Source organism: Euleptes europaea, chromosome 1 (assembly GCF_029931775.1).
Source record: "Euleptes europaea isolate rEulEur1 chromosome 1, rEulEur1.hap1, whole genome shotgun sequence".
Taxonomy (NCBI): Eukaryota; Metazoa; Chordata; class Lepidosauria; order Squamata; family Sphaerodactylidae; genus Euleptes; species Euleptes europaea.
The window spans coordinates 30,649,037-30,670,470 of record NC_079312.1 but is presented as its reverse complement, the minus strand read 5'-3'; the positions used below and the strand labels follow the sequence as shown (position 1 = coordinate 30,670,470).

Here is a 21,434-nt window from a genome sequence, read left to right as displayed (position 1 = left end):
CCTCTTTGATTCCCACTTCCTGGCAATTTGCACCGTGCCGCATTCAGGCCTCCTGATAAAATACAATAAGAACAAAAAAGGAGGACTCTCCCCTCCACTCCCTCTCCACAAGCAAGTCCCACTATCTCCCCTCGGAGCTTACCTGGCGTAGCAACAGATCCACATCAGCCACAGCACGGCGCAGCTCACCTTCGGCATGGCGGGCTCGGTCCAACGCATTATCGGCCGTGGCCACCGCCCCGTTGCAGTTGAGGCCCCCGCAGTGACGTCTGCCGTCTTCATCACGGCAGCCAGCACCTCCGCAGGGGCTGCTGGGACAAGGGACGTCCCCTGGGGCACCACATACCTGGCAGGGGAAATGGGCAGGACAGTTGTTGAGGCTGTGGGCCTCTCTCACTCTTCACTGCACTTTCCCAGTGTGCCTCCCTGAACCATCACATCATATGTCCTGTCCTGTTTTGACTGCACTGTTGTCTCATTTATTTGTAATCAAGTTTTTGCAATGTTTGTGGTATGCCCTGCCTTTGTTTAAAATTAATATTTTTTTAATATAATTAACCACAAAAACCATCAAATTAACATAAGCATTAACTACTTAGCATAACCTGTCAAATAACAGTTGGGGATTCAGCAACGTTAACAATTTACGCAGCAAAAGACACAACTTTCCCATTAGGGTTGCCAGGTCCCTCTCTGCTACCCTCTTTGCTACCAGCGGTTTTGGGGGCGGAGCCTGAGGAGGGAGGGGTTTGGAGAGGGGAGGGACTTCAATGGCATAGAGTCCAATTGCCAAGGCAGCCATTTTCTCCTGTTGAACTGATCTCTATCGGCTGGAGATCAGTTGTAATAGCAGGAGATCTCCAGCTAGTACCTAGAGGTTGCCAACCCTATTTCCCATATAAGCTGTTATTCCATCAAACTCTCCATAAAGTTAATATCATTTATTATCACAAAAGCCTACTTATCCACTATATTAACTATACAATTAAGATCCACAAATATACATCAATTTAACTAGATATACAACTGATTATTATCCACTAAGTACCTATCTTATATTCCCAGACTTATCTACCTAATAAATGATATCCTTTTCTACTCCTTCTATCCCGACTCACCAATTAAATAACTAATTTTTTAAAATGCAGTTATACAAATTAACTGTTAGGTGATAGTGGCAATCCCGCCTCTCCTCCCAGGCTCTGAACCAATCCTTGTGATTTAGGCCTCATGCAAATCCAATCAGAGCCCATGGAATCCACTGGGTGGGAGGGGGTGAGCCAGCCTCAGCTTAAGGGCGAAGAAAACTTTTTCTTTTTCTTTTGGAGAGGGATTTAAGTACATACGAACATCAGAAAGGCCCTGCTGGATCAGACCAAGGCCCATCAAGTCCAGCAGTCTGTTCACACAGTGGCCAACCAGGTGCCTCTAGGAAGCCACAAACAAGACGACTGCAACAGCACCATCCTGCCTGTGTTCCACTGCACCCAAAATAATAGGCATGCTCCTCTGATACTAGAGAGAATAGGTATGCAGCATGACTAGTAGCCATTCTAACTAACAGCCATGAATACCCCTCTCCTCCATGAATATGTCCACTCCCCTCTTAAAGCCCTCCAAGCTGGCAGCCATCACCACATCCTGGGGCAGGGAGTTCCACGATTTAACTATGCATTGTGTGAAAAAATACTTCCTTTTATCTGTTTTGAATCTCTCACCCTCCAGCTTTAGTAGATGACCCCGTGTTCTAGTATTATGGGAGAGGGAGAAAAACCTCTCCCTGTCCACTCTCTCCAAACCATGCATAATTTTATAGACCTCTATCATGTCTCCCCTCAGCCGCCTTCTTTCCAAGCTAAACAGCCCTAAGCGTCTTAACCGTTCCCCATAGGACAGTTGCTCTAGTCCCCTAATCATTTTGGTTGCTCTTTTCTGCACCTTCTCAAGCTTTGTAATATCCTTTTTTAGGTGTGGTGACCAGAACTGTACACAATATTCCAAGTGTGGTCTCACCATAGATTTGTACAAGGGCAGTATGATATCAGCAGTTTTATTCTCTATTCCTCATCTAATTATGGCCAGCATGGAATTTGCCTTTTTTACAGCAGCCGCACACTGGGTTGACATCTTCATTGAGCTATCCACTACCACCCCAAGATCCCTTTCTTGGTCTGTTGCTGCCAGCACAGATCCCATCAGTGTATATGTGAAGTTGGGATTTTTTGTCCCAATATGCATCACTTTACACTTACTCACACTGAATCTCATTTGCCATTTTAATGCCCATTCTTCCAGTATGCAGAGATCCTTCTGGAGCTCTTCACAGTCCGATTTTGTTTTAACCACCCTAAAAAATTTGGTGATTTCATGGCTCTGGAAAGGAGCGTCACCTTAGCCAGGCTTTGATTTGACTTTTAGTTAGGGTTTGGGGGTCGGCTAAGGGAAGAAAGCTTATTTTAGTGTGACAAATGAGCATTCTGTTAAGGGCCCGTCATTCCTAAGGGATGTGTGTAGGTTCTGTGGAAAGGTACTCTGTGCATGGGAAAAGAGCAGCCTTGAACCTGCTGAGGTATCCTAGGTCCAGAGAAAGGGGAATCAAATCTCCCTGCAGGGTTTATTTACTTTATTTGAGAGCCAGTTTTACTTTCTATATTGAGGTCATCCACACATAATATTTATCCTATTAAATACTTTATTTTCTGTTAAATAAACTTTTGCTGTTTATCTCCATCTGCGTCTTGTCTGTCAAGTCAAATATCTAAGAAAATGTGATCTCTATTACCTCACAAATAAGTACAGCCCTGGTCTAGCAGGTTTTGAAGAAGAGACCTTTAGGGAGCACATAGCTTACATGCTACCAATCCTTTAATCAAAGCTTGTGCCCCCCCTTTTAATTATTTTGTGTGTGCATAAAGTGCCATCAAGTCTCAGTCGACTTATGGCAACCCCTTATGGGGTTTTCAAGGCAAGAGACTAACAAGAGGTGGTTTGCCAGTGCCTGCCTCTGCAGAGCAGCCCTGGTATTCTTTGGCGGCTTCCCATTAGGGTTGCCAGGTCCCTCTTCGCCACCGGCAGGAGGTTTTTGGGGCGGAGCCTGAGGAGGGCGGGGTTTGGGGAGGGGAGGGACTTCAATGCCATAAAGTCCACCTTCCAAAGCGACCATTTTCTCCAGGGGAACTGATCTCTATTGGCTGGAGAACAATTGTAATAGCAGGAGATCTCCAGCTAGTACCTGGAGGTTATTCAAAATACAAACAATCTCTATGGCTGTATGAGGTACAATTAATCCAATGACATTATTATAATAATCAAAAAATGATTATATCTTTTGTTTCTTTACAAAAGCATATGGTACCAAAAAGGTCACAGTATTTAGGACAGAATACAGACAGGCTTCCGGTAAATGTCCTGTTTCATACTATTTTTCATCGGTACAACATAATAGTCCATAAATAATATAATAGTCCATAAATAATATATGTTCTCTTCTTATTTAATTTTCTTCTTCTTTTTTTCAGATCCCTTTACTGAAGAATGTAGAAGACTTGCTGCTCTCAAGGCTATCCCATGATGTTTCTTATTCTAATAAAATTCATCATTATTTTTAACTTGTATCATTGGATAATAATTTTATAAAGAATTAAATAAGTGCTATAACATGCAAGAATATAAATATATATATATACAGATACTTACTGACAACTTTTTCACGTCTAACATAAGTTTAAGTGATTTCAAGTCAATGACTCAGTTCACAACGGGATACAGGGTAAGGTGGAAGAGAGTATTTATAGAAACGCTGTTAAATTTCACATAAGGTTACACCCACTTCACAGATAGGCTGAGTAATCGCACGCCGAGTTTAATCCGTGCGGGATCATGGTGTTAAACAGTGTTATAAAGTATGATTCTTTCTGGCTTAAAATCTTATCTACATTTTCTTTTTGGAATGGTCTCTTTTGATATTGCCAAAGAGCAAAAAACTTCAGGTCAGTATCCCGATGCTTTGCTTGAATGAAATGGGGCACGATCGGAGCTTCTAAAACTGCATTGCGCACGCGCGACCTGTGCTCACCGATCCTTATTTTTAGGGATCGATTAGTTTGGCCTATATAGACAAGAGGGCACGGGAACAGAACGGCGTAAATAACATTAGCAGAACTGCAGTCAGTGTGGCATTTAATTTCAAAGGTTAATCCGGTTTTCACACATGTAAAGCTTTTGACAGGAAGCGCATATGGGCACATAACACAATGACCGCAACGAAAGTTGCACATAACACAATGACCGCAACTGAGTCATTGACTTGAAATCACTTAAACTTATGTTAGACGTGAAAAAGTTGTCAGTAAGTATCTGTATATATATATATTTATATTCTTGCATGTTATAGCACTTATTTAATTCTTTATAAAATTATTATCCAATGATACAAGTTAAAAATAATGATGAATTTTATTAGAATAAGAAACATCGTGGGATAGCCTTGAGAGCAGCAAGTCTTCTACATTCTTCAGTAAAGGGATCTGAAAAAAAGAAGAAGAAAATTAAATAAGAAGAGAACATATATTATTTATGGACTATTATATTATTTATGGACTATTATGTTGTACTGATGAAAAATAGTATGAAACAGGACATTTACCGGAAGCCTGTCTGTATTCTGTCCTAAATACTGTGACCTTTTTGGTACCATATGCTTTTGTGAAGAAACAAAAGATATCAACATTTTTTGATTATTATAATAATGTCATTGGATTAATTGTACCTCATACAGCCATAGAGATTGTTTGTATTTTGAATAACTAATATTGCAATCCAAGCCTTCTTTTGTTGCAAAGTACCTGGAGGTTGGCAACCCTATCACCCATCCAAATACTAACCAGGGCTGACACTGCTTAGCTTCCCAGCTCTGACGAGATAGGGCTATACCATGCTGACTTCCCTTATTTATTATTTCAATTTATAGCCCACCCTCCCCGGCTAAAACCAGGCTTTTTATTTGACTGTAGGCATTTGGGGTTTAAAGAACCTACAGGAAAAGCCAGAGTAGGGGAATGGATGTTTTTCAGTTCAGAAGGCAGTTTCCTCCGAGTCTTCTCCCCTGCACATTGCATAGACACCACAGTGATATTTCATATTCCAAACATTATTAAAAGAGTTGCCACCTCTGTGCAAAATAAGGTTTCTTTAATCTGCCTTCATGCTATCGCACTAGTTCTGTCAATTTTGCAGCGTTTATGGTATTTCACGTCTTATACTGCATGCACTGTTTTCCAATTTTGTAAAGCGAGAAAGGTGGACTATAAATAAATAAGTAAGGACATAAACAAGGGTTCTATCTAACCTCCAGACCTTGATTCTTTCTTATTGCTGTTGCCCACGCTTCCCATGATGCTCCACTCTCAACACCGTCTCCTCTCCTCAGCTTCGTACTTGGAGCATTTCCTCCCCAACCTAACCCACCTTCTCATTGATCCGATGAAGGCTGAGCCCTCCAACACGTCCTGACAGCTCAGTCAGGGCTCTCCGGTTCACTGCGTTCTGCCGGTTGAAGGTGTCTCTCCGTGCTGCCATTAGGCCTTCTGTGCGGCGTCGGATGGCGGCCGACTGGCTGACAGGGCTAGGCACGGCCAAAGTGGAGGCGTTGGCCTGGCGCTCAGCTTCTCGCGACTGCTCAAAGGACTGGCGGACGCTATCATAGGCCCCTGTCCAGGGTGAAGAATTAATCAGAAGCATCCAAGGCCTGTTTGCTGGGCAGAAAAGCCTCTGGGCTTATACTAGACCCCTGTGACATTCTCCTCACAGTGACCAATATGTTTTGTAAGTTCCAGCATGGTGCAGTGGTTAAGAGCAGCGGACTCAAATCTGGAGAACCAGGTTTGATTTCCTGCTCCTCCACATGAGCGGCAGACTCCAATCTGGAGAACTGGATGTGTTTACTTAGTCCTCTACATGAAGCCTGCAGGGTGACCTTGAGCTAACCACAGTGCTTTCAGAACTCTCTCAGCCCCACCTACTTCACAAAGTGCCTGCGTGGTGTAGGGGTTAAGAGCAGTAGTTTGGAGCGGTGGACTCTGATCTGGAGAACCAGGTTCGATTCCCCACTTCTCCACATGAGGGGCGGAGGCTAATCTGGTGAACTGGATTTGTTTCCCCACTCCTACACATGAAGCCAACTGGGTGACCTAGGGCTAGTCACAACTCTCTTAGAGCTCTCTCAGCCCCACCTACCTCACAGGGTGTCTGTTGTGGGGAGGGGAAGGTCATTGTAAGCCGGTTTGATTCTTCCTTAAGTGGTAGAGAAAGTCATCATATAAAAACCAACTCTTCTTCTGTTGTGTGTGGGGGTCTGGATGGGTATAAGACAGTTTTGTGTGTTCTCCTATGATCATTATTTGGGGGTGGGTAGGTTGGGAGAAAGGTTCTAAGGCAAGGGTGATGTGGAAAGGAAACACTTGGTAGGCTAAGTCAGACATAACCCTCACCATTCAATACATAGTTTTTTCTTTCCAGTGTCAAGCTTCAGGGGTGTGTGTGTGAACAGTTCTGTAAACCTACAGTCAGCTAAGTACAGTGCCAATTGGCTAGTACCCATTCTATCATGAAAACAACTACCCTCATCATTCATAGAGAACTTCTGCAACTGATTGTAAAAATTCCAGCATTTTAAACAGGGCAAAGGCAAAAGGTTAAATACAATAAAGTTGAAAAACAGTACCAATAATAAAGAAGTTGACAGCTTGCCTGAGGCGCAGCCAAAAGGGTAAGACTGATGTCTGCCTCAGCTTTCGATTTGTCAGAATGTCTGTCTGGTCTTGCAACCTGACAGCTGGTAGAAAGCTGAGGTAAAGAACCAACTCTTCTACTTCTACTTAAATACTACGTTTGCCTTCGTTCTAAGGTGAAGCTCTTAGATGACATTTGAACTTCCCAAACTCACAACTCATGCGCTTAAGCACAGCACACTTCAGAGGGCCCCATGGTAATTTGGTGATGGCTGAAATTCAAGGGTTGCTGGGCCAGGTCAGAAATCCCAAGGATAACTAGGGTGTGTGTGATGATTTGGCCGCTGGTGAAGCAACACAGAGGACACTTACCCAGCACGTTGGCATGCTTGAGAGCATCCAGGTGTCTTGTCAGGTCTGCCAGGCTGAGGTTGAGGCTACGAGCGGCACGCTCCAGAGTGCCTAGGGCATGGTTGGCGTTGAAATTCTCGTCCTGGGTTGCAGTCAGCAACCCCTCCAGGCGGGTGAGCGTTTCTGTGACATCTGCTATCTCCTGCCTAATAAGACAACTGTAGGTCAAAGATTGGAGCACCATCACCCTTCGCGTACCCCTTGGGAAGGGGAACGGGCAGAATGCAGCCCTCGCAGTACTAGCCTTTAAGGAGGATTGAACAACATCATCATGAATCTGTTGATTGACGGCTGCTACATCATCTAAGTCAGGAATGTCAAACTCATTTGTTACGAGGGCTGGATATGATATAAATGTCACGCCTTGCCAGCCCAGGTCGTAACTGTGGGGAGGGGGTGGCTGCCTCGCAGGCTGGATAAAAGCACCCAAGGGGTCAAATCTGGCCTGTAGGCCATATGTTTGATACCCCTGATCTAAGTAATAATGGCTACTCAGAAATATATATATCGTTGATTACCAAATGAGGGAGACAGGGTGTCTCCCTTGCGAATTTCTACCTGGCAAAGCATTGCTGGAAGAACACTGGACCAGATTAACCCACTTGGCGCAGTCAACCAAGCAATGCTAACTTTTCCCACCATATTAGTTTGATACAGAACCAGGACGACCCCTCACTCACCGCAGTTCATCCATATTATGCAGGAGATGAGTGATGGCACCAGCGGTGGCATTGCGGGAGTTGACAACGGCCTGGACGGCACTCAGCTTGTCCTGTAGTCGACGGAAGGTGCCCTCGAAAGCCCCGGAGAGGCCCGTCTGCTGGAGCTGTTGGGCACGCTGGGCTAGGCTGCGGGTGTGGGCCGCCAAATCCTGCACGATGCGGTCCCAGTCTCCAAAGCACTGGTGGCAGGGATGACAGGCTGGGAAGTCGCCGGCAAAGCCACGGGAACACTGGTCACAGCGCACGCCGGACACGCCCGGGCGGCAGGAACAGTGCCCGGTGACGCGGTGACACTGTGGGGTCTCGATCCCACGCGGATCACAGTCACAAGCTGCCCACAACACAAATGTAGTAAGCAGGAAAGAGTTTATGAGCACATTACACATCTCATTTCTTTTGAGGTCTAGCGCCACAAGGCACTGGCCCCCTAGCCCAGTCTTCAAATAACCTAATCCAGGGGTCTCCAATGTGGTGGATTTGGGCGCCATGACACCCACCAACACCTTTCCTGGTGCCCACAAAGTGTTTTTAGAAAGTCGGGCTTCTGCTTGACCATTGGAGAACTGATAGGCTGTGCAGATTTTTTAAAATGTTGCTTTGGCAGCAGCTGCCACCACAGCACAAGGATCTTCACCATGTGACTGAAGGTAAACTGCAGCAGCCGTTGTGTGGCTGGTTCCGCCTCCTGTGGTGGCTATTTTGGTGCTGCGCACACCACACTGTACCAGAATTCCAAAGGCAGCCCTTCTCCATTACACTAGCCGAATGTCCTTTAGCGGTCTATTTCAGGACACTGGAAGGTTTGTCAAGGGAAAGCAGGGGAAAGAACAGGCCCAAGTGGAACTCTGCTCACAGTTCTTTGGATGAAAGCGATTGTCTCCACAGTCATAAGAGCTAGAAGCTCACTGGTTGCTTGTTAGAATCATAGAATCATAGAGTTGGAAGGGACCACCAGGGTCATCTAGTCCAACCCCCTGCACAATGCAGGAAATTCACAACTACTTCCCCCACACACACACACCAGTGACCCCTACTCCATGCCCAGAAGATGGCCAAGATGCCCTCCCTCTTGTGAACTGCCTAAGGTCATAGAATCAGCATTGCTGACAGATGGCCATGTAGCCTCTGCTTAAAAACCTCCAGGGAAGGAGAGCTTACCAACCTCCCGAGGAAGCCTGTTCTTGTGTGTGTGTGTTTTAATGAACATGGATATTTTCAGGATTACTTTGCCGTCTGTCACAGATTTGTAGCATCCACTGTGTTAAAGTCAGCCGTATTTTTGGCTCTCCGCCAGCTCTTAGTTTTGTGCCCCACCTGGGTCTGGCTTCTGTCTGCCTGCAGCCTGCACTCACCTCTGCACTGCTGGCTGGGCTCTCCCCAGTGGTACTCCTGACATTCAGAGCAGGTACGGCCCCCAAATCCTGGCCGGCATTGGCATTGCCCTGTGAACTGCAAGAGACAGCCAGTTGGAGGCACAATGGTGGGAATCCCAAAAGCAAACCCCGGCCCACTATCCCCCGGGGCCAAGTGACAGAAGGAGAACTTTGTCTAGGCACTGAGACACAAGACGAGGTTACTATTATTCTTATTCCTAAGCAGGGATAAAAGTTGGGTTGGATCCAGCAATCACTCAATGGAAGGCACTGATGATCACAGATTTTCCCAGTTTTCCCTCCCATAAGCAGTCCTAGGCCATTCCTTTGGTTGCAGGACCCATATGATTTGAGGGTCTTCCACATGGCAATAATTCCTATAGTTCTCCTATTATTGCTGCTAATTCAGTGCAGCGGTAACCAGGCTTCCACATGGCATGTTTCCCAGTTCACCAGATTAGCCTCCGCCGCTCATGTGAAGGGAGAGGGGAATCAAACCCGGTTTTCCAGAGCAGAGTCCACCTCTCCAAACCACTGCTCTTAACCACTACACCACGCTGGCACCACTATACCACACTGGCTAGTATTTGAGGGACCCGGCTTCAAAGTCCAAGACTGCCAAGAAGCTCGCTGGGTGTATCTGGGCCAGTCCACACACTCTCAAACTCACCTACCTCACAGGGTTGCTGTGAGGATAAAATGGGGAAAGGAGAACCATGTGCCCCAAGCTCCTTGAAGGAGAAAAAAACGCACTACATAGGTATGAGATGGACAGTGGTCTGAATTGCACCTGTCACTGAGTATGGAGAGAGAGAGAGTTGGTTTTTATGTGCCGACTTTCTTCAACATTTAAGGAAGACTCAAACTGGCTTACAATCACCTTCCCTCCCCCTCCCCACAACAGACACCCTGTGAGGTAGGTGGGCTGAGAGAGCTCTAAGAGAGCTGTGACTAGCCCAAGGTCACCCAGCTGGCTTCGTGTGTAGGAATGGGGAAACAAATCCATTCACCAGATTAGCGTCCGCTGCTCATGTGGAGGAGTGGGGAATCGAACCTGGTTCTCCAGATCAGAGTCCACCACTCCAAACCACCGCTCTTAACCACTACACCACGTTGGCTCTCTTAGAGCTCTCTCAGGGGTAAAGATGAGCACAGATCTGCAGATGCCTTATTGGCTGGTACATCCCCTGGTTTTCTTAGCATGAATTTCCCTGCTCATTGTAGTTGCTTAGAGCTACTGGAACAGAGTGCCTCCAAGTCTGTGAAGCAAGAAGGAGAATGCTCAAATGTTGCTTCCGCTAGTGTGGTGTAGTGGTTAAGAGCAGTGGTTTGGAGCGGTGGACTCTAATCTGGAGAACTGGGTTTGATTCCCTACTCCTCCACATGAGCGGTGGAGGCTAATCTGGTGAACCGGGTTGGTTTCCCCACTCCTACACACGAAGCCAGCAGGGTGACCTTACGCTAGTCACACTCTCTCAGCCCCACCTACCTCACAGGGTGTCTGTTGTGGGGAGGGGAAGGGAAGGTGATTGTAAGCCAGTTTGATTCTGCCTTAAGTGGTAGAGAAAGTTGGCATATAAAAACCAACTCTTCTTCTATTTATTATTATTATTATTAGGAGGCCTTAGGGAAGTTGCTATTTCCCATCATTAGATGTTTTCTGCTCCTCCGGCTTCTATCACTGAACTGTTCTGGAGGCTCCCGTCTGCCTTTGCCAACCCACGGAGATCTGCCTCACCTGATTGCAAGCAGGGCTCAGTGAGTACTGGGGGTGGCAGCTGCACGGCTGGCAGCCCTGCCCATTGGCTAGGTTCCAGAAGTTGGGGGCACAATGGTCACAGCTCTGCCCTTGGACGTTGGGCAAGCACTGGCACTGCCCGCTGCTCCGTTCGCACAGGCAGTGGTCCCGCGATGGACACTCGCTGCTCACCGTGCCCAGGAAGTTACAGGAGCAACCTGCAGTGAGAAAGGCAAAGGGTTACTCAACAAACAACAGGCAGGAAATATTATGTCAATACGTGATAGGAATGAAATTGCACCTCATTCGAAATGCTAAAGACTTTCCTTTCTAAGATCCAGGAGGATATAGGGCAGCATCCATGCTATGGAGTAATTGTGGCTGAGTTTGTGTACAGTGGGGCAGGAGGTATGGAGCACAATCTGGCAACAAAGATAATGCCATCATGAGGACCGAGATTGGCCTCTCCTTGCTCCTCTTGCCCCCTTCCTCCCTACTGGGTTCGATTCCCCACTCCTCCACATGAGCGGCGGACCGCTAATCTGATGAACTGGGTTGGTTCCCCAACTCCTATACATGAAGCCAGCTGGGTGTCCTTGGGCCAGTCACAGCTCTCTCCAGACTCTCAGCCCCACCTACCTCACAGGGTGTCTGTTGTGGGGAAGGAAAGGGAAGGTGATTGTAAGCTGGTTTGATTCTGCCTTAAGTGGTAGAGAAAGTCAGCATATAAAAACTAACTCTTCTTCTTCTTCTTCTTCTACATGGGCACAGCACGATTCAAGACTTTCGGGTTTCATCACGCTTCAATGCACTGTGAGGCCCAAACACAGGAGCCTTTGCAAACTGGAGCTTGTGAATTTACCCCTTGGGATGGGGCCGGGGCTCAGTTGTAGAGTACCTGGTCTCCACGCAGAAGGTCCCAGGTTCATTCTGCGGCACCTCCACTCGATAGGATCAGGTCGGAGGTGATGGGAAAGACCTCTGCTTGTGACTCACCACTGTCAGAAGAGACAACAGTGATCTTGATAGACCAACGGCCTGACTCTGGATAAGGCAGAACCATGTGTTCAAACCGGAACTCATAGGCCATTTATGCTTGGTAATTAGCAGCACGTTCCAGGCTGAAGTGCCCAGCATATTTTTTTTATTTCTTCACGCTGAACCGTCATTCCGGAAGTGACTGCAAAGCTGGCACATGCCTGCTTTTCTTTTCTTAAGAACCCCTTTACCGCGACCTTTCGTATTTGCCCTGCCCCCGCATCGAAGCATTCACTAAAGGAAGCATGCAGAATCCCAGCTGCGCGGTTTAGCTATGCAAATGACTATTACTAATGGCTATGCAAACGAAGGAGCAGGCAAGTGGGGGGTGGAATTTGTTTGACTTTCTCCTCTTGCATCGGGACCGTGAATAGTCATTTTAAAGGTCGGATTTTAAAAATCAGCATTGAGCGAGGAGCAGAATCGACCCTGCATAAACAGCCTAAGCCAGGAATTAAATCTTAGTTTAGAGGGAATTAACAAAATCTGATTTGCTGAAGCACCTGAATTCGGAGAATGCAGTGTACTGATCAGCCCAGTTCTGGGTGTGCAAGAAGATAAACAGAGTGGGAGAAAGGAGCATGAGGACGGCAAAAAGCTGTTTTTGTGCTTCTCACTTCAAAGCCTCTGTTTGTCCTTATGATATGTGGCTGAAGGCATTCGGCCTTCCCACTAATCCACGAAGCCTCACTGTGTGATGAAGCGGTCATTCCTATTCCCATATATGATAGAGATTTACCTCCCCTAAATCCAGCCCAATGGGCCATTGCTAATCTCATGTTTTCAATTATCATGAGGATTAGAAAGCGTCTACAAAAAACAGAAATTCTTAGCGCTCTGAAAAAGATGCCAGAGATGAAACTAGAATTACACAGGGCATTTTTTTTTTTTTTTTGCAACTAGGCCCTAGGCGGATTTTCCAATTTGTTGTAAGCATGACTGGTCTCTCCCCGCCTCATATAAGAGGGTGTGGATGCCATGGACGTTTTTTAACCAACCGTTTTATTAAGGTTTAAAATTTGGGAACAACAAAACGAAGCATGAGAAACAGAAGGTGCAACCAGACTTCAACCCCTCATAACAACATGTGGACATGTTCATGGAGGATAGGGCTATTCATGGCTACTAGTAAAAATGGATACTGGTCATGATGCATAACTATTGTCTCCAGGATCAGAGGAGCATGCCTGATATATTAGGTGCTGTGGAACACAAGCAGGGTAATACTGATGAAGTCGTCTTGTTTGTGGGCTTCCTAGAAGCACCTGGTTGGCCACTGTGTGAACAGACTGCTGGACTTGGTGGGCCTTGGTCTGATCCAGCAGGGCCTTTCTTATGTTCTTTTGTAATCTCTCCATTCCCATAATTTAACAAGTCAGTTGCTACTTGAGAAAATAAACTGAAATCTTCAGATGCAACTCCGAAGTTTCTTCCCGCCCTAAAAGTATATCCTTCTATGGTTTACAGAAGGACATGGCTAAAACGGTAGAGCTGGGAGCAATGTGTGCTAAATGCTGACCGGAAGCAGAATCTCTCCCCAAGAAGGGACTTACGGCGACAGGTACGACGGGTGGCATCACCGTAATGGCCCGCTTGGCAGAGCTGGCACTGATCCCCCTCAGAGTGGTAGAGGCAGCGGAGGCAGCGGCCCGTGCGACGGTCACAGGACTCCGGGTCCGAGGTTTCAATGTTGTTGTTACATGCGCAGGGCTGGCATCGCCCCCCAGCCTGCCAGGGGTTGCCGTAGTAACCAGGAGCACACTCGTCACAGCGCGGGCCTAGGTGAGACAAAGGTTTCGCTTCTGAGGGGCTGACAGAGGTAGCGGAAGACCGGTGCCCCACCCAGTAAACCCACTATATAGGTAAAGGTAGTCCCCTGTGCAAGCACCAGGTCATTCCTGACCCATGGGGTGACGTCACATCCCAACGTTTCCTAGGCAGACTGTTTGGTTTCCTACAGCAAACCCACTGTAGCCACCAGTATTTCAACCCACAATGCTCAACTCCTGCGGCCTAGCAAAGCCTGCTGTGGCATGAAGTCACGAGCCAGGGACTTGACTTATTACATCCTACCAGCCCATCTGATGGTGTGATGCCGGGGATCTCTCCCACGTCTCCTGCTTCATTTTACCTTAGATAATTGAGTCTCCAGAGGCTTTATTCAGTTCAGCAATAAAATAACAATTTTATTATACTTCACAGTACCTGACAGCGACTTCCGTTGGGATCGAACTCAGTGACTAGTGTAGGGACCTTTTTTCCTCCCAAACTCTTTCGTCACCCTTCTGGTTTTCCCCCCAGTCACACTAGGCACAACCCTAGACACAACCCATCACACCAGATCCCAGAGGGGGGAAAAAACGTTTCCCCAGCAGCTCAGAGTCTCCTCCCTTAAGCTTCACCCACTCCCTGTATGTCCCTCTCACATACAGTCACTGATGGCCATTAACCCTTAGTCGGTCACAGATGGTTTCTAGAATTCCCCCTCTCCACCGCACTTGCTGCATGCCAGGCCTGACCATTGACTTTACCAGATGGACGAGGAGGTTGGCCTTGCCTGTATAGCCTGGGAGGCAGCTACACATCACAGTCCCAGAGCGCCTGTCTTGGTGGCATGCAGCAGCAAAATGGCGTCCAGAGCCTGGTGCCTCAGGACAAGGGCAAGGGCGGCAATGGCCGCCTGAGGCCAACGCGGGGTTTCCGTAGTATCCAGATGCACACCTGCAGATGAGGAAAGAGGTGGGTTGCGTATTTCACATTCCCGGGAGTTTGTTACATTAAGCGCATCCTGCACTGAATACAAATGCCTGAGAACTCTAGGTCTCTTGATTTTGTAAGCAAGTTTTCTGACCCACAGCAATGCGGAGAACCGGCTACAACCACAGGATAACTGTAAAAAAGAAGATCACAATGGGTAGGCGTGTTAGTCTGTCAATAGCAGTAGAAAAGAGCAAGAGTCCAGTAGCACCTTAAAGACTAACAAAATTTCTGGCAGTTTAAGTATTAGTTTTCGTGAGCCACAGAAGGGAGCTGTGGCTCACAGAAGCTCCTACCCTGCCAGAAATTTAGTTAGTCTTTAAAGTGCTACTGGACTCTTGCTCTTTTCTTCTGCTATTGCAAAAAGAAAGGGGAATTTGAAAAAGGCTTCCCATTATAAGAGGGCCATGGCCTGTAGAATTCTCTGCTCCTCTTCCATATTTCCTGTCTCCTGGACTAACCGTCTAAGCCCATTATGGAAAACTGTTCATGTATGGAAATGTACCTGATTTATATAATTGATTCACAACACAGTATCTGGACTTCCTTGAAACAGAAGGAAGAAGTTCTGGGGTGAGGGCAGGGGTTGGTTGGTAGTTTATGTGGCCAATTGGTATGATAATCTACGATAACTCATTATCTCATGGTAATGAGTAGCATGTGACTGGCATGTTCATCGCTTCAGCCAACGTGGACACTGATTCAGTAAAAAGGTAAAGGTCCCCTGTGCAAGCACTGGGTCATTCCTGACCCATGGGGTGACGTCACATCCCAACGTTTTCTAGGCAGACTGTTTACGGGGTGGTTTGCCAGTGCCTTCCCCAGTCATCTTCCCTCTACCCCCAGCAAGCTGGGTACTCATTTCACCGACCTCGGAAGGATGGAAGGCTGAGTCAACCTTGGGCCGGCTACCTGAAACCGACTTCCGTCGGGATCGAATTCAGGTCGTGAGCAGAGCTTGGACTGCAGTACTGTAGCTTACCACTCTGTGCCACGGGGCTCCTCAGTAGTGTGGGTCATAAACCTACAACCATAGACCACAGTCGGATCCTTTAGCAGTTGGGTTCATAAGCAAGCAGAACCCTGAGGCCTTCACTCTCGTACCTCAAACCTGAGCCCTCAGGCCTTAGGGTGAGAGAAGACAGTTTCTGAAAGAAGGCCAGTGCAGCTGCCAGCTACCCTCGAATGTCTTAATGTTCTCCCTCACCTCTGGCATCGTTCGCCTTCTGTGTGGCCTCGGCAACGCAGACAGCTGCCTATCCGCGGGTCACATTCTTCTGAGCGCCCGTTGCACTGGCAGGGGCGGCAGTTTGGGAAACCCCAGTGGCCAGGTTGGCAGTGGTCACAGCGAGGCCCAAAAGCCCCTGGCCGGCATGGGCACTGTCCATTGGAGCCATCACAGAAGCTGGTCAAGGATCCCTCCCTGTCACACTGGCATGCTGTAAAGGGGGGGAGGGAGGAAGGAAAAGTCATCCATGTTTTCTGCTCCTCCTGCCAACACACCACCACAACACTCCACGAACACATCACACACACCCAAACATGCCTCATGACATGCCTGATTATCTGATTTAATAACTATTCCCTGCATAATGTCTGACTTCACCTTGTCTAGGAATGTTCATAGTCACTGCCTAGAAGATTCAGATTCTGCTCTCATTCAGTTATGTAATTCAAGGTATAGAAATGGTGCCTCTTTTGCATGAAATTAATTCCTTTCCAAAGTCTTTTCCTGAACCTGGTATTCTAATTTTTTTCTTGTAGAATCTGTCAGCTTTTTAGCTGAGAACAGTGGTTAGACAAAAAGGTACGACGAGGAACAGACGGATAACAATCAAAGACTGTGCTCAAATGCACAATTGCTTCAGTTCAATAAAATTGCAGTGGAAGTGCTTGGAAAAGGCCATTATATTATGACGTGTTACTTTGAGGCGAGGAATCAGGAAAACGAGTGCAAAAAAAGCACACAATAAAAGCAAAATGATTTTCTGAAATGGTCCATGAATCTCTTTACTGGTCAGTTGATTAACTTTTGAACAGCTGTTCAGCAAAATTATCCAGGTGGCTCATATAGGGAGGAGTGTTCAGTTCTAAAAGAGACTGAAGATCATACAGGAATGCCAGGTAACTATGGAGCACACAGAGGTTCAGACATGTGTATAAGAGACTTAAAAAAAAACTATAAATAAACATATTATACTTGATGCAGACTTTTGTTTTAAGAAAGCTGCTTTGGGAAGAGCCGGTACAGGTTATAGGGAAGGGAGCTTAATTGTATACCCTGTATGCTTCTCCTCCTCTCCAAAACCACCCTTCTCTTTCCCCTAAATGGACCTTTAAATCTATAATAACAATTATCATCATTTGCTGGTCCCCCCCTCCTCCCCCCAACCTGGCTTGGGGATCCACAGCTGACCTAGTCTAGTACCGGCAACTAGGTCTAGTACCTGCGACTCGTAATCAAGTGCCATCTTGTTTTACTGTATTATATGAAGTAGGGGATTTTAAAGTATGTTTTAACGTATGTTTTAATTGATGTTTTACTATTGTGTTGTGACCCGCTCTGAGCCCAGCTTGCCAGGAATGAGGGCGGGATATAAATGCAACAAACAAACAAATAAATAAATCTCTCTTTTGCTGCTTGGGGCAACCCCCTTCCCATACAATATGTCAGGAGTAAGAAAGACTGGATAATTATCTTAACTGAATATTTCTGCTCTAGCCCCGTTAGCAACCACTGAAACTGAGTAGCCCAGCAAGGACTTAAAAACAAACAAAACAGTGTGGGAAGGGACGGTCAGGACCCAAGTTTCACTCACCTTTGCAGCCGCTGGGCCCGAAGCCAAAGGTGCCAGGGAAGCAGCGTTCGCAGCGGCGGCCCATGATGTGAGGTTTGCACTGGCACTGCCCGCCCCTTGGGTTGCACTCAGAGCTGAGTGAGCCCTGAGGGTTACACAGGCAGGCTGGGGCAAAAAAAACCACACACATACAAAAAACAGAGTGAGAAGGAGGCAGAAAGAAAGACGACGAGAGAGCAGCTGAGAAAGGGGAGGGGGGAGACTAGGAGAAGGAAATCCCAGAGCCCTGGTCGACTAGGGAGCCAGCGGGTGGCTATAAATTCAGTCGCGCCTTTATTGAGGGGAAGGAGGTTTGACCTTGGACCAAGGGCATGATTGTCCACGATCAGAGGAGCATGCCTATTGTATTAGGTGCCGTGGAACACAGGCAGGACGATGCTGCTGCAGTCCTCTTGCTTGTGGGCTTCCTAGAGGCACCTGGTTGGCCACTGTGTGAACAGACTGCTGGACTCAATGGGCCTTCACTTGATCCAGCATGGGTTTTTCTCATGTTCTTATGTTTCAATGTGATGTTTGGGTTGGATCTGGGAGATGTGAGGAGAATCCTGTGGGAATCTGTTCCTGGGTGGCCTGTGGCGGTTCAGCAGCCCTTCCACTTGCAGCAAGAATGTAAAACATAGTCCCCTCTGCAAACGCCAGGTCATTACTGACCCATGGAGTGACATCACATCACATCGTTTACTAGGCAGGCTATGTTTACGGGGTGGTGAGCCATCGCCTTCCCCAGTCGTCTACACTTTACCCCCCAGCAAGCTGGGTCCTCATTTTACCAAACTCGGAAGGATGGGAGGCTGAGTCAACCTTGAGCCGGCTACCTGAAAACAACTTCCCTCGGGATCGAACTCAGGTCGTGAGCAGAGCTTGGACTGCAGTACTGCAGCTTACCACTCTGCGCCACGGGGCGCTTTAGCAGGAATGTTACCCTCACCAAATCATATGAAGGTGATTTGAGGCCTTTGCAGAGAATGGAGAGGAGGTAGGCCTCTAGCCCCCCACTCCAGAACAGGATGGCAGTGAAACCACATGAATTTTGGCCTAGGCAGCCCCCGCTTGTGCATGCAACTTAGCATGGATACAGAGTCACAGGTGTCCCCATGTGGCCTGAGTCAGCAGGCGTCATTTCAACCCCTCTGCCCTTGTGCTTTTTTATCCCACCAGGAGTTCTGTGCAGTGCAGGGAACCTTTTCCAGTGTGGGATGAGTTCTCTGGCAAGATCTCTGTGGTCATTTATGCATGGGTACTTTCACTCACGTTCACCCCCGTCTGTCTCGGTTGTTCCTTGGAGTTATACATGAGTTTTCCCCCCATTAGAGATGACCTCGCTGCCAGCCCTCACAAATCCTGGGACTTCCAATATAGCTAACTCAAAAGATATAATAGTCCTAATGTAGTCGGCACGATTAATTTTTCAAGAGGAAGTGTTTATGTTCTCTTTCTTTTTTACCTTTTGATGGATACCCTGTTTACCCTTCCCCCTTTTACCTTCTGTACCCTTAATAATATAAAATAAATAAAACATTTTTTAAAAATCCCGGGACTTCCCATCCCTCTATTAACTCGATTCTTCCCTCTCCCCTGAGCTCAGCTTGCTTGAAATCCCCATGCATAAGGCAAAGAGCAGGATGCAGAAGCTTGGTTTCTCTCACAGCATGTAGATAGCCAATTACAACGCAGCAGGCCAAGGGGCGGAGATTCAAATGCTTCCTGCTTCCTTGGAGCTCTTTCTGAGAAGAAGGCTTTTAAAAATGAGGCTTGGTTTCTCCCCCCGTTCCTTTCAAATAGCTCCGGGTTTTGTTTTTGTTCTTAAAATGCTTTTTTTGGGGGGGCGGTAACTGGATTTCGGGGAGGAACTTTTCTCTCACTACAGCCAATTACAAAGCAGCATTTCACCTGCCTTCAGTCCAAGTAAGAAAGCCAACTATAAATAGTATAAATAATAAACACTCACGCAGCGCCCCCTGGAGGATGATGGCAGACATGCTGGCGAGCAAGTTGGCACAAGGCTCTGGCATGGGTGCCTTAACCACAGGGCGAGCATGTTGGGCACAGCGGTAGCGTTCAAAGATCTCCTTGCGGGCAATAGAGGCGGCATCACCGGCAATGAACATCTCTAAGGAGGAGTAACGTGGCATCAGGACCAACTTCGGGGGAAAGGAAATAAAGGAGACACAGAGAAGGACAGTGCATTACTTGCAAGTGGTTCCTCCATCAAGCCATAGACTTCCCTGTCTGACATGCCAGGGCTCCACCATTCAGTACTTACTGAGTCCAGGAGTACAGCAGCACCTTGCAAATGCTCACGCCCTCCGTAGCGAGTGAACTCCAGCCGGATGGTGTAGCTGACCCCTTGCTCCAGGCAGACTGGCTGAGGCAGCACCACATACCTGAAGATGTGAAGGATCATATAGATCAGGACACAGCAAAAAATATCTTTTCCACTGTGGTACATGCTCTGGTAACATTTAGATTAGACTACTGCAATGCGCGGTACATGGGGCTGCCCTGGAAGAGCGTTTGGTAGCTACAGTTGGTACAGAATGCTGCAGTCAGAATGCTGACTGGAAAGGGTTGTAAAGACTACCTCATTCCCAACTTGTTCCACCTTCACTGGCTCCCAGTTAGCTTCTGGCCCTCTATATGGCTTGGGATCAACATACCTTAAGGACCTTCTACTCCCATATGAACCTACTCAACCTCTGCAGTCACCTTCAGGTGCCCTTCTTTGAATGCCCTCATGGCCTGAGGCTAGATGGGTGGCACAACCCTAAGCAGGGCCTTCTTGGTCACGACACCAAAATGAAATCCCCTCCCCAGGGAGATTGGACTGTCCCCATCTTTCATTGTCTTCCACCAGTGGGTGAGGTTAGTTCTTGCACGGGAGACAGGTTTGCTATGTAAAGGAAGGCAATGGAAAACCACTTGTTATCTCTTGCCTTGAAAACTTCATGGTCCTGGGATTGCCATGAGCCAATAGCACACTAATAACAACAACAACAACAACAATGTTTTAATTGTGGGTGTGTTTTGTTTATTTTTATGTTTTGTTTAATTGTCATTTTTAATTGTTTTTAGAGTATGTATTTTAAGGGCTTTTAAAATGTTTTTGATTGTTTGCTGCCTTGGGGACCCTAAGGTGGGTTGAAAGGCAGGATAAAGATGTTTTAAACAAATAGAGCAGAGAGGCGTAGCACCAAAATATTTCTAAAGGGTGTTGCTTTTACAAAGGCTTCTTGAACACCATGGATACAATGGCTGACGCTACATTCTCATTGGCACATCTAGATAGTCTTTTCTGCTTTTTGCCACAATGAGAAAAGATTGTGGACTTGTCCAGGATGCAGCTCTGATTGTTCCTGATACAGTCCAAATCCATAGCTCCCAACTCTCTTCTTTCCCCACAGCAACATTTTCCTCATCACTAAAGCCAAGATGCTACCAATTCTGGATTTGCCAGCACTCACCGGGAGGTGGATGGCAGAGCCACGGACATCAAGTCATCTGCAGGGATCGTGTTCCCACAGGGACTGCTGGTGGGGATAGGCCCAGGCCGCACCACAGACACCTTCACCTCCTCCCACGTCCCAGGTAGCTGAGGGGAGAGGAGAGCATACAGGATTGCTCATGGATCAGCTTGGCAGGATGCTGGGGTGCAGGGTCAGAGACTCCCCTGAGGAGTCAGGCCAAGGGTAAAATGGTACTGCTTCAGAGCCCCCTTTGATGGTCGAAGTCTCTCAGCTCAATGTGCGGACGAAGTGGTTGTGGGCCAAAGGGATTCAGTACCTCAGGCGGGAAACACAACAAGGGCGGGG

The 21,434-nt window shown here is 47.3% G+C and overlaps 1 protein-coding gene across 1 annotated transcript in view; it reads right to left on the bottom strand.

Annotated features, from left to right (window-relative positions):
* LAMB2 (laminin subunit beta 2) overlaps positions 1-21,434 on the bottom strand; it is a 59,585-nt gene that overhangs the window by 10,217 nt on the left and 27,934 nt on the right. Inside the window, exons 15-27 of the mRNA XM_056846628.1 lie at positions 21,087-21,214; positions 19,889-20,009; positions 19,574-19,766; positions 17,587-17,730; positions 15,975-16,206; positions 14,568-14,731; positions 13,564-13,788; positions 10,973-11,190; positions 9,214-9,310; positions 7,820-8,192; positions 7,101-7,285; positions 5,467-5,708; positions 143-346 (exon numbers count right to left, since the gene is read on the bottom strand). Of these exons, the coding sequence (XP_056702606.1) occupies positions 143-346; positions 5,467-5,708; positions 7,101-7,285; positions 7,820-8,192; positions 9,214-9,310; positions 10,973-11,190; positions 13,564-13,788; positions 14,568-14,731; positions 15,975-16,206; positions 17,587-17,730; positions 19,574-19,766; positions 19,889-20,009; positions 21,087-21,214 (2,526 nt within the window). The remainder of the gene's footprint in view (positions 1-142; positions 347-5,466; positions 5,709-7,100; positions 7,286-7,819; positions 8,193-9,213; positions 9,311-10,972; positions 11,191-13,563; positions 13,789-14,567; positions 14,732-15,974; positions 16,207-17,586; positions 17,731-19,573; positions 19,767-19,888; positions 20,010-21,086; positions 21,215-21,434) is intronic.